The 14,204-nt window shown below is 38.9% G+C and overlaps 1 protein-coding gene across 2 annotated transcripts in view; it reads right to left on the bottom strand.

The window, feature by feature from the left end:
- Positions 1–13,978, bottom strand: part of SLK (STE20 like kinase) — a 61,733-nt gene extending 47,755 nt beyond the window's left edge. For both annotated transcript variants that reach the window (XM_006067730.4, XM_006067731.4), the window contains exon 1: positions 13,273–13,978. In XM_006067730.4, the coding sequence (XP_006067792.2) occupies positions 13,273–13,422 (150 nt within the window). In that variant the 5' untranslated portion in view covers positions 13,423–13,978. The remainder of the gene's footprint in view (positions 1–13,272) is intronic.
- Between the last annotated feature and the right edge of the window lie 226 nt (positions 13,979–14,204).

Raw genomic sequence — 14,204 nt, 5'->3', positions numbered from 1 at the left:
TTCTGGTAGATTCTGTTTGTTTCACAAAAGAGAAAATGAAGTTCAGAAACATTAGGTGATTTGTTCGAGGCTGTCCCAACAACAGGTGCCAGAGCAAACCCTATCCGACGGGTCCCAAACCAGGAGCCTCTTGCACTGCAGTATACAGCCCCTCCTGTCTCCATCCTCCGGACCTCTCTGTATGAGAGGTGAGACAAGACAGAGCACTACCAAGTTCAAGCTCAGCACGCAACAAGGGCATCTAGGCACTCACATCTTATACAGCTTTGCACGCGTACACAAATAACTGCGAAAGTACGGCATGTACAGGTTTGGAGGCTACAAATAGATTTTAGTAAGTAGATAAATTTGCATATAATGAGGATCTGCTATACAGTATACACTTCCATTAACAGGTGGAAAATATTACAGATATCCTTTTTTAAAGGATTTCTCCACCGCAGAGGACACAGGTTTGATCCCTAGTCAGGGAACTAAGATCCTGCATGCCATGTGGTGTGGCCAAATTAATTAATTTAAATGCTTTTAAAAGAACACATTTTTATGCCATTTCCTGAATTCTGCAAAAAAGAAAAGAATATACTTTATATTCTCTTTATATTCCCAAATGCTACTTTATTTATATTGCTCTGGTTATTTACGGAAAACTTAGTTATTGGTCAGTCAAGATACTAACAACAGAATGTCAATAATAAGTTAATGTTGGTTAAATCAGTAGTTTCTAAAATGTTTTACCAATTCTCAGATAACATAGTTTTCCCATTTATTTCATGGACTTGCTGACTCTGAGCAGCATGAATAAATTGCAACATTTTTTATAATTCTGTGATAGATAAGCTTTAGGACTTTGCAAGGGTTACATAGTTCAAAGGCTGAAAAAATGAGAACACAAAAAGAATTTTTTAAAAATATTTAGAAATAGGACAAAGACATACTACCTCTGGAAATTAATTCAAGAAAAATAAAGGCTTTTAAATGGTAAGGAAGATCATTACCACACAAACATTCTCAATGTTAAATTATAAAAGTAAAGGGACAAAACAAGTTCCTGTAAAGATAAGAAATTCAACACAAATACTAAGATTTTTATAAGGAAAAAAGATAAGCCAGCACATTAAAGCCATTTTTACAATTCAAAGTTTCAGTTACCTCTTTTAAAACATAAATGTATATATGCTAGGAATTTGGACTTCAGGTGGTATTGAGTACAAAATACAATGCAGTATTTAATAAACACCAGGTAACTTCAGTAGCATAATACAGAAGTAGTTACCCATTCTGAAAAGAGACTTACTTTCTTCTTTCATAGAAAGAGAAAAGTGATGACTATATAAAGGGAGAAAAAATGTGAAAAGAAGAACTGTTAAGTGAAATAAAGCACTGTGCAGAACAGTATTTAAAAATATGATCCTTTCCTTTTTTAATTTGAAAACTCCAAACCTACAAAGAAATGTAAACAGACAGTGGCCAACCACACAGCCCTCACCCAGAGTCACCAACTGTTAACTCTGTCATCCTTGCTTTCAAAGCCCTCTCTTGTAGACTGTCTCACTATTTGGATTTGTCTGTTTCCTCATTATCAGATTCAGGTTAAATATCTTTGATAAAAACCACAACATTAGGTGATTATACAGTTCCCAATGAGTAGCACCAGAAAACACAGCTTATCTTACTACTGTTGATTAACCCTAGGTTTGATCACTTAAGATGGTATCCATCAGCTCTCTCTACTGTAAAGGTGCGTTATATGGGGTGGTATCACTCTACTTATGGGGCGAAACCCTGTTCCTCCACACTCTTTCACACAATGATTTTAGTATCCATCAATAATTTTTGCCTGAATTACTATCATATGGTTGCATGAGTTTTTTTGAATTATATCAGTCTTTATGTACCAACTAGTTAGCATTCCTCTAGCAGGTTACTATTTTGTTGTTGATATTTTTGTAGTTCAAATTAACCTGTATTCTTTGGCATGTCCCCATTAATTTTTGACCATATTCTTTGATTTTTTGAGCATATGAGCATAAAGCTCATATTCTTGAGCTTTCTGGTACAATATATCCCGGGCTTCTCTGGGAAAAAATGAGGAGTGGGGAGGATTTTACTTTTCAATTTTATCACTTCTGTACTTCTCTAGTTTAGACCTGGATCAGACATTTCAATGAGTCCTGGTTAGTTTTAATGGGGAATGGTATTTAGAAACCCAGAGCTAGGAGTATTAATTATCATCATTTCTAGGCCTTTGTCGGTGGAAAATAGGAATATGCATATATGTATTGCAGCCATGAAATTAAAAGATGCTTGCTCCTTGGAAGGAAAGTTATGACCAACCTAGACAGCATATTATAAAAGCAGAGACATTATTTTGCCAACAAAGGTCCATCTAGTCAAGGCTATGTTTTTTCCAGTAGTCAGGTATGGATGTGAGAGTTGGACTATAAAGAAAGTTGAGTGCAGAAGAACTGATGAACTGTGGTGTTGGAGAAGAGTCTTGAGAGTCCCTTGGATTGCAAGGAGATCCAACCAGTCCATCCTAAAGGAGGTCAGTCCTGGGTGTTCATTGGAGGAACTGATGTTGAAGCTGAAAACTCCAATACTTTGACCACCTGATGTGAAGAGCTGACTCATTTGAAAAGACCCTGATGGTGGGAAAGATTGAGGGCAGGAGGAGAAGGGGACAACAGAGGATGAGACAGTTGGATGGCATCGCCGACACAACGGACATGGGTTTGGGTGGACTCCGGGAGCTGGTGATGGACAGGGAGGCCTGGAGTGCTTTGATTCATGGGGTCGCAAAGAATCGGACACGACTGAGCGACTAAACTGAACGGATTGTATGTGTGTACATGTGCACACAAGTGAATGTGTTATATCGTAAGTTCAAACTAAAACCTCTAGTTCAAAAATCAGCATCACAGGGTTCTTCCTTACATTTCAAGCTTTTAACCCCTTTCTCTCAGTTATAACCCTAGTTCTTAAAACAAAACTACATTAACTAATTTGTTCTATCCTATAGTATATATAAAGTATTTTCAGAATTATAACATCAATATCACTACTAGTAATAAACCTATTTAATCAAGTTCAAGCATTCTTTCCTATTCTTTTTATCCTTTAAATATATCCCACTAGTCTTGACCCAGAGGGATGGGATGGGGAGGGAGGTGAGAGGGAGGTTCAGGATGGGGAACACATGTACACCCATGGCTGATTCATGTCAATGGATGACAAAACCACTACAGTAAAGTAATTAGCCTCCAATTAAAATAAATAAATTTAAAAATAAATAAATATATCCCACTAGTCAGAGTACTCTACTCAAAAGTCATTTCAAGCACTTTTCCAGTATGCCTATGTTATCAATTTGATATGCAGTTAAGTTCATCTGTATATACATGTGTGTGTGTGTCAATATATTTTCAGTTTTACAAACAAGCATTCATACATATGCTCAAACAGGCATAAAATTTTATCTGAAAAGACACACAGATATTGTTACAGTGACTGACTTTGGGGAAAAAAACTGGTGGGAAACGTTTTCATTTTTCAATTTTATCATTTTTGTACTGTTCAACCTTCTAACCACATTAGTATCCCCTTGAATTTTTGTTAACAGGTTACCTAAAAGATATAACCTAAAAGGTATTATTTTTATACAGTCTTCTTTATACTCTGTATAATATAATATTTTATATTATATTAATATTATATATTATATTTTATATATTAATATAATATATTATAATATTTTATATAGTCTTTATACTCTGCATAATATAATATAATATTTTATATTATGTTAATATAATATATACTATAATATAATATTTTAAGAACAGTATTCAAATTTTTAGAAAGAGATAAAATATATTTTAGGGTTTTTTTTTTTTTTTCAGGTGGAACAGGGCCTTCCCTGGTGGCTCAGTGGTAAAGAATCTGCATGCCAATGCAGGAGACGCGAGTTCGAACCCTGGGTTGGGAAGACAACCTGGAGAAGGGAATGGCCATCCACTCCAGTATTCTTGCCTGGAAAATGCAATGGACAGAGGAGCCTGGTGGGCTACCGTCCATGGGGTTGCAAAAGAGTCAAACACAACTTAGTGACTAAACGACAAGGGTGAATAGAGCTTCATGTCAATTCACAGAAAAAAATTAAATTCCAGATAAATTAAAATTAAAACTCTTTATACTATTAAAAGTCAAGAAGAAAATATAGATAAATACATATCTAATTCCTGGGTAGGGAAAGTTTTTCTCAGCATGAAAGCGAAGAAGAAAAAAGGCAAAGAAACACACTGACAGATTTTGTAAAATAAAGAACACTATGTCTTTATATCAAAAAAGCAACATAAACTAATTTAACTAAAATAAATGCACCATTATGATAAAGTGCTAATTTTCATAGTACATAAAATGTACTTGCAGATCAACAAGAAAACAAACAGCTCATCAGAATATCGATAATTCAGTTATTTTTAAAATGGCAATATCTTTAGAAAGCAAAGATATGGAAAATGAAATAAACAGATACTCTTTTTGTCTATCGAAAAAGTAAATATTTTTTAAAAGGATAAAAACTAACCTTGAAAAAGGTCAAGGAACAAAAAGGCACAGAAATAGACCATTGTTAGGCTGTTTAAACAGGCATAACCCACGTACATATATGTTAAGTATACAGAAAACTATCAAGGAACATATACATGAAACTGACGATGGGGAGTTCCCTGGTGGTGACTTTCACTGCCATGGCCTGGATTCAATCCCTGGTCAGGAAACTGAGATCCTGCAACTTGTGCATCGCGGCCAGAAGGAAAAAGGAAAGAAAGAAACCATGATAGTTGATACAGAAACCAAATAGTTACATTTACCGAGAGAAGAGAAGGAGCAATAATTAGAGTGATGGCCAAAGAGACTAACTTTATCCCTAATAAGTTAATATTCCGTACCAATAGAAATTCTTTGCAAAACTAAAAATTAATTTTAAGATAAGTTTATACATTTCTAGAGTTAATTTCACAGTAAACATTAAGGAATGATCATGTATTTTGCCCTAACAATTCTAAGAATTTATCCTAAAGAAATAAGGAATGTCAGAGAGATATATCATGACTATATGGACATTTGACATATGCCGGAGGCACTGAAAAGCAATATGGAAAGGGTGATCTTTTCAGTAAATGGTGTTGAGACAACTAGGTATCTACATAGAAAAAATGAAACTGGACTCCCTATTTCATACTGTAGACAAGAACCAACATCAGTTTAATTACAGACCTAATAGAGAAGACAACACCGTAAACTTTAAGAATGTAACACAGAAGGACAATTCATCACTTTGGGTAAGGAAATTTTCTGAAGACAAAAAGCACCAACTATGTATAAAAAGCTAATAAACTGAACTACACTAAAATCTGAAACATCTATATAAAGAAGGACATCATAAGGAGAAACAAAAGACATACTATAAAGCAAGAGAAAAGAAGGTGCATCACATATACCTTGAGAGGATTAGTATCAGGGAGTACAGGCTCCCATAAGCCAACGAGAAAAAGAACCCAAAAGACTTTAACATAAGCACTTCAGAGAAGAAGAAATCCAAATGGCCAATAAGTATATAAAAAGAAACTCAATCTCATTAGTAATCAGAGAAATAAAACCCCAGTGGGAACAGGAATTGACTGTAAATGGGCACAAGAGAGCTTCAGGTGGTCATAAAAGGATTCTAAAGCTAGATTGCAGTCATGGTTGCACAACTGTACTAATTTATTAAAACTCACCAAATTATATACATAGAATGGGTGAATTCTGTGTTTTATATACATTGATAAAGTTATTTTTTTCATCAGCAACAAATAGGAAAATTCACTGGAAAAAAATACCCAAATACACTCAACAGGCATGAAAAGGTACTCAATTTTTTTCAGTCATCAGGAAAATATAAATAAAACCACTTCTCACTCACCACAATGGCTAACATAAAATATTAGTAACAGTATCAATAATAATGGCAAGTGTTGCTGAAGATATAGAACAATTCAGAAAACTGCCACCCCTACTGATGGGGGTATAAATTGGTACCACTACTTTAGAAGACTGGCAGTATCTTCTGAATCTTAAAACACACGTAGCCAATAACTTAGAGAATCCATTCCCAGGTACATATCCAATAGAAATGAGTGTAAATGTACATCAAGATGTATAACCATATTCACAAGTCTTATTCTTAATATACAAAAAGTGGAAACAATCCAGAAGTCCACCAAAAGTAGAATGGATAAATTTTAGTACTTCATATACTGCAATACTATAGAACAATGAACAAAAAAGATGAGATGGCTACTACATACAACTAGAGACGAATTCTTACTCATAGTGTTGAATAAAAGATGCCAGACACAAAACACACATATGATTACATTTATATGAAGCCCCAAAATACACCAAAATGCTGCAGTAGTCTAGGTAAGAGAGAATGGCAATTAGGACTAGTATTACAACAATAAAGAAAGAAAGGAGGAGACCGATTGAAGAAATATTTATAGGTAAAATTAACAGGCTTGGTGATTGATTGGGTCTGGGGGGTAAGGAAGTAGAAGATGTTAAGAATGACCTCCAGGTCCCTGGTCTATGCAATTGGTAGATGAAGATGTCAATTATTGAATGAGGAACACAGGAGAAGCAAATTTGGGACTGACATCAGGAATTCAATTAATTCATGTTTTTTACTTGCTGTTTAAGGAATCTGTGAGACATTCACGAAGAAGGCAATGGCAACCCACTCCAGTACTCTTGCCTGGAGAATCCCATGGACTGAGGAGCCTGGAAGGCTACAGTCCATGGGGTCGCTAAGAGTCGGACACAACTGAGCGACTTCGCTTTCACTTTTCACTTTCATGCATTGGAGAAGGAAATGGCAACCCACTCCAGTGTTCTTGCCTGGAGAATCCCAGGGACAGAGGAGTCCGTTGGACTGCTGTCAATTGGGTCGCACAGAGTCGGACACGACTGATGCGACTTAGCAGCAGCAGCAGCAGCAGTGAGACGTTCAAGTGGAAAGCTCTAATAGATAGCTCGATGGGTAGATCCTGAGTTCAGAAAGGAGATCTCAGGATAGAGACCAAAATTGCATGTAGATGGTAACTGAAGCCACGGGAGAAGATGGGCTCTCAAAAGAAAAGATGAGGGCCTAAATCCAGCCCTGTGGAACCCCAACACTGAAAGTCAGGAAGAGCAAGAAGAACCAGCAAAAACATCTGAAGAGTAGACACAGGGGTACAAGAAAATTCAGGACTATGGTGACCTAAAAGCCAGCTTTTTAAAGGAAATGATGGTCAAAGGTCTCAAATGCTCCAGAGAGAGGTCAAGTAAAAGAATTAAGTGTCCATTTAACTCTTTTACTTGAATCCTAAGACCACAACAAGAGCCATTTAATTAGATGAGCAGGGAGATGTCAAATAAAAAGCAAGAAAATGTCACAGAACTGAAGAAAATGAGTCTTTAAACTGAAAAGACTAACCAAGAGCCCAGCAAAATGAAAGGAAGAAAAAAAATACCTATGTCAAAGTACATTACCATGCACAGAGGAAAAAATGTAAATTCTAATAGCTATCAAGAGAAAAAGATCACAAGGGACCAGAAAACAAAATGGCAACGGATTTTCAATAGCAACACTTGAAGCCAAAAGGCAATGAATGGAAAAGTCTTTAAATCCTAAGAATAATGTACTTTTGAACTAGAATTCTACAACCAAACTATACATCAAGTGTGACATTACAATAAAGACATATTCAGACAGGCCTAGTTTAAAAAAAAAATAAACCTTCCATGTATCCTTTCTCAGAAGACTACTGAAGGATGTACATAACCAAAACAAGGAGGAAATTCCAATAGCAAAAACAAAGCATTTAAAGCACTGCCAAAGTAGTCTGAGCTCCTAAGATTCTAGAGACGAAAATTATGATTCATTATTGACAGATATTTTTTTAAAAGATCTAGAAATAAAACAGATGCATAGATGGAAAGACCAAGTATTATGGAGATGGTATTTTTTACAAAGTTAATCTATAAATTCAATAAAACTCCTTCAAAAAAGCACAACAGGTTTTCTGTGTAACTCATGCATGCGTGTGTGCAGGCTCTGTCACTTAGTCGTGTCTGACTCTTTGCAACCCCACGGACTGTAGCTCATCAGGCTCCTCTGTCCACAGGATTTCCCAGGCAAGAATACTAGAGTAGGTTGCCATTTCCTTCTCCAGGGGATCTTCCTGACCCAGCGATCAAACTCACATCTCCTGTGTCTCCGGCATTGGCTGCTGCTGCTGCTGCTAAGTCGCTTCAGTCGTGTCCGACTCTATGCGACCCCATAGACGGCAGCCCACCAGGCTCCCCCGTCCCTGGGATTCTCCAGGCAAGAACACTGGAGTGGGTTGCCATTTCCTTCTCCAACGCATGAAAGTGAAAAGTGAAAGTGAAGTCGCTCAGTCGTGTCCAACTCTAGCGACCCCATGGACTGCAGCCTACCAGGCTCCTCAGTCCATGGGATTCTCCAGGCAAAAGTAATGGAGTGGGGTGCCATTGGCAGGAGGATTCTTTACCACTGAGCCACATGGGAAGCCCTTTGTGTAACTCAGTTAGGCTAATTCTAAAATGTACATGAAAGCCCTAACGGCCAAGAATATACTAGACATTGCTGAAGAAGAGGAAAAGGAAGTCTTTCTCTAGCAGAGATTTGTTTTGATGCTTCCCTAATTAAGACAGGGGAAAACTGATAAAGAAACAGACAAAAAGATCAATGAAGAGACTAGACCCCAGAAACAGACACATGCTGCAGAGCGGTGAGGAACAGTCTCCCCCAATGACGAGCCATGGGACAATTGCGTGCCCACTGTAGAAAACAAGGAAATTGGACCCCCTGCCTCATACTATTTGCAAAAATCTTCACTAAGTAGGTTGTAGACATAAATGTTAAAGGCTAAATCATAAAAGCTCTTAGAAGATAAGATATCGGTTTATCTCCATGATCTAAGGTTAGGAAAACTTTTCTCGCCTTTTTTTTTAATTCAAAAATCGAATTGGCTTTATTAGGTGATTTATGAATCAGGCAGCATCCCATCCAACAACTGCAAGGGCGCCCCAGGAAAGAATTTCTCAAATACAACACAGAAAGCATTAACTGAAAAAGAAAAAAACAGACAAAATGAAGTATGTTAAAATCAAGAATTTCTTGTTCATAAAAAGACACCATAAAGAAAATGAAAAGATGGGCACAGAAGAAGAATGTATCTGCAATAGCCATAATCAGCAAATGGTTAAAATCCAGAACACACAACAAACAAACAAGAAAAAGACATCCAAGAGAAACATGAACAGGACACTGAACACAAAAGAAGAAATCCAAGTTACTAACAATCCTATGCAAAGAAACACTTATTAGTAGTCAGAGAAAAGATGAATTAAAACCACAGTGAAAAATTAAACATCAGATTGTCAAAACTTAAAAATTCCAACAATATCAAATGGTGGAGAGAATGCAGAGCAAGGAAAATTCTCATAGGATGCTGGTGGGAGTGTAAACTGGTATAGTCTAGTAAAATTAAAGATACACTACCCTATAACCTAGCAATTCTACTTCTAAGTTAGTCTTGGTGAAATTCATGCATACATGCACCAGTATAAAAGCCAAAAACTGAAAACAACTGATATAGCCAACAGGACAATGGTAAATAACTGGTGATATAATCATATATTGGAATTCTATGCAACAATTAAAATTAACTATAGCTCTAGTGATAAGAAAGACAAATCTCACAAACCTAAAGCTATTCTGAAAGAGGTAAGACACCAAATACACTCAGTACACACAAAAGTTATGATGCTTAGTTATACACTGCTAGGTAGTAAAGTATAAGGAAAGCAAAGAAATGAATAACTTACAGACAGGATAGTGGTTTCCTTTAGTGGGAGAGCAGAATCAATTCAAAAAGGAGGTGAAAAGGATTCTAGAATACTGGCAGAATTCCTTTACTCTGACGATTGTTAATATTGAGTTCACTTTATTACTGTTTGCTAAATGTACATCTATGTGTTGTACTTTTCAATATAATGATTATATGTTTCACTATTTTTAAAAAAGGCACATGCCCATCTGGGTCATAAAATGAATCACTTTTCATCCAGCGCAAGTCAGTAACCCAGCTTCAATTCAACAGATCATTTTATGGCATTCCTTCTTTTTTTTCTGTTAAAAGCAACAGAATTCCAAATGTAAAAAAAAGTGAGGGATATTACATATCTTCATTTATATATCAAATAATACTATTAAAAAAAGAGAAAATAAATTTAAAATCAGGAAGATCTTTCAAGCAAGAAAGGAACTGTTACAGAGCTATGTAGTGCAGGACTAAGTGGAAAGAATACAACTATATGATGAAAAAATGTTTCAAACAAACTAAATACACAAGACAATTGCCTATTTAGAAATTAATCTTTGCAAACAGTTATAAGCATATGATAGTCGGAATCAACTTCAGAAACAGCTTTCTGTTGCACACTATACATATCATTGTAAGGTTTGATTGCTTTTTCTCCTACACGGAAGGAAGTTTATAAATTTTTAAATTTTCTAGGGAATCTTGGACAGGAAAAGAGGTTATGAAAAAGACGTAACAAGTGAGATAAGTTTACATTTTAAATTTTCTGTTTTAAAAAGCTCCCAGCTTACTCCTTGGAAGCATAAAATAGTGAGACAAAAACAGAAGATGCAAAGAACTCCCATTCTTCAAATATCACACTAAAATATATACCAAGCCCACAAAAATTATCCTTGACACAGTCTTACAGTGTTAAACTACATGGAGTAAGGCTCTTATTTTTCAGAAAATTTTCAATAGGTATCTCACTATAGGAAGACATATTCACTTTGCAATGTCATGAAAGAATTAAATCACAGAGTATTAGCATGTCAACACAATCTGCCTGTGCCAGAAAATGGTTTTACTATCTTCCTAGGTCCCTCTTCCTGTCCCATCCCATATTTCGTTTTCAAGCTCTAAATATAACGACAGTAATTTTCTGCCATTTCCTGAGCCCTTTTTCGTGTCTTACATTTATTATTTCCTTTAATTCTCACATACTGAGGAGTAAGTTTTACTGATGAGAAAAACGAGACATGGAATGATTAAGTAACTTACCCAACGTCAGAGGTTGCTATTGAGGGAGCCAAGATACAGTCCAACTCCAGAGCCAGTATCTTAATACTACACTGTTTCTATTCAATAAAACATTTATACCATGAAAACTGCCCATAATCACCTACTGCCTTCTAACTACCAGATCCCAGATACCTCGAGGATTTATTACTGCCTTTCCTAGATAACTGCATACTCACACAACATTAATGGGTAAAGGAATCTAAACATTTAGGGAAATCTATGATTTTCCAGCTAAGAAAGAGGAGGTCCAGAGACATTAAGTGTCCTGTCCAAGACCTCAAAGCTCGTTTGCAACAATCAGCAATAAAACACAATTCTTAACTCCCAGAAGCAACTTCCCACTGCACTAAAAGCCCTGTCTACCACACTTCTAAGGAAATGGCAACCCACTCCAGTGTTCTTGCCTGGAGAATTCCAGGGACAGGGGAGCCTGGTGGGCTGCCGTCTATGGGGTCGCACGGAGTCGGACACGACTGAAGCGACTTAGCAGCAGCAGCAGCACCAAACTTCTATACTGTAAGCTCTTGTTGAAATCCACAACCTCCACATTAGGTACTGAAGTTTACTCTGCCAACTTTCACAGCACACAAGAGCATCAACAGCACTCACAAGCAGGTAACACACATTCTTTCATTTCAACAAATATAAAGAGAAATGCACTATGCGCTAAGGCAATAGAATTAACCCAAATGTATATCATAATTTGGCCCCTGGTCTTATCATAATAGCATAAACACATTAACATGTGTGTTAATAGTGCCACAGTAGCAACGTGAACAACGTGTTTTGAAAGCACACAGAAGAGAGGAGACATTTCAGACTCAGAAGGCGGGGCTTTGAGATGTGTCCGAGCCAGTGTAAAGGCAGGGTGGGATGGTGCTTAGAAAGAAGGGAAAATGGTATCACTTCTACCACCAGAGGTTTAAGTTAAAAAAAAAAAAAGCAGTAATCATAAACACAGGGTCAGAAGAGCTGAGTTCAAATCTAGGCTGTGACTGGTGTGAATATGAACAATCTCTGTGTCTCAGCATCCTCATCTATGAAATGGAGATACTAGTGACCTGCATGTCTCCCAGGACTTTGTGGGGGCCAAATTACGTGTAAGTTAAACATAAGTTATTTATACTTCACATCTAGGCAACCCTGTGGGTCCTTCCCCTTAAAAACTGTCTCATAAAAACCTCTCACCCTTCAGATGAAAATATTCCAATGACATCATTCCTATACTCCTTACAGGATAGTAAACATTTAACACAAATGCCCTCAGACTAAAACAGCAAACTTCCTTCTACTGAGATGAATATCTGGGTATAAAAAATATTTGTGTATATATATGTGGGGGGGCGTGTTTTTTTAATTTCTTAAGCCCTGGAATGGATTTCTAGTCAATGCTTATTATATTTAGAAACTAGTATCAGATGCAGGTTTCCTTCTGGAAATTTTCTATCAGAAATTACATTCCATTTTACAGTATGCTGTCAAGCAACCAACTCAAGAATTGTCTGCAAGTAGCAATCGCTTTGCTCCCATCCCAAGAGACTGGTTATGTATAAGCTATAGATACAACCAAATACATACCCTGGACCCCCAAAGGGAACTATTTTAGTATAAGCATATATATGAATACAAACAGCTTCACAGAAAAATATAAATCCACTTTAAATGAATGCAAACAGCTTCACAGAAAAATAGAAATCCACTTTAAAGTATAATGAGTTTCTGATATGAAAACATTTGAGGGCCAAACCAGACAGACCCCTCCTTTTAATCAAAGAACACCCTCATTTCCTTTAACCTTTAACAGAGTAGACTGTATCCCTTTCCATTTCTTTGGCAACCATTCTTTAAACTACATCCAGGCCCTATTTTGTTCAACCTTAAACCCTACGTCTAAGCTACTCCTCGGATGGTAACCTAAATAAAGTTTCAACGTACGTTTACGAAGTCAAAAGAAGGTCCCAAAGACAGGAACGGGACGCGAGAGCGAGAAATCCTCGTGCCACTCCCGGCCGCTGGCTGTTTGATCTCTCAAGTGTAACTTCCCTTTTCTCCCTCTTACCTTGTACACTTTGCCAAAGGCTCCGTCGCCCAATTCTCCTATAATTTCCCAAAACTCCTCCGGGTTCAGGTCCCTCTTCACATGTTCGTACTGCTTCTTCTTCTTATCGCTCCCCAACTTGAAGATCTTACGGAAATTGAAGAAGGACATTTTTCCTCCCCAACAGAGTTCCTCACACTTAAGGATCAAAAACAATAAGAGGCAAAGTTTCTCCTCCCTCGTCTCCCGCGCGAGCCCGGCGGGCGGCGGCGGCGGGCGCGGGCAGTTCGGGCTCCCGCCGCTCCGGCCAGGCGGTCCCGGGGGAAGGCGGGGCGCGACTCCCCCTCCGGCCCACGGGGTGGGGGCGCTGCGCGGGCGGCCCCTCCGCCGAGCCCGGCCCGCGAGCTGCACGGCTAAACGCCTGGCCCCCGGCCAGCCCTTGTGGGGCGGCACCTGCCCGGACGCTCGTCCCCACCCGGCCCGGCCCGACGGGTCCGAGCGGTCCGGACGCCAGCGGCCGAGGCGGTTAGGCCCTTGTCAAAGCGAGTCTCCAGGGGCGGCGGCTACTCCGGGCTAGGGACGCAGCTGGCGGCTCTGAGGCGAGCAGTCGGCTGGCCGAGCTCTCCTACCCCGGGCCGGAAACCCCGGGTCTCCTCTGCAGCAGTCAGCTCCCGCGGCTCGAGGCCCGCGCGTCCCCTGGGCTCTGGGGCGCAGCCGCCGCCGCCTCGCTCCCCCCCGAGCCCACGCAGCCTCTGCCTGGAGCGCGCGCCGACGCCGACGCCGCAGCGCGCCCGCCAGCTCCCCCGGCCGCGCGCTCGGCTCTCCGCGCTCTCGCGCGGAGGTGGCAACTCTGGTCCCGCGCACGCGCGTTGAGTCCCGCAAGTTGGCTGCCCAAAGAGGCTTGCTGGCGCCCTACGCCGGGTGCGAGGTGGATCGTAGAGCGGGCAGCGGGC

This window comes from Bubalus bubalis, chromosome 23 (genome assembly GCF_019923935.1).
Source record: "Bubalus bubalis isolate 160015118507 breed Murrah chromosome 23, NDDB_SH_1, whole genome shotgun sequence".
Classification (NCBI taxonomy): domain Eukaryota; kingdom Metazoa; phylum Chordata; class Mammalia; order Artiodactyla; family Bovidae; genus Bubalus; species Bubalus bubalis.
This window is presented reverse-complemented; position numbering and strand designations above follow the sequence as displayed.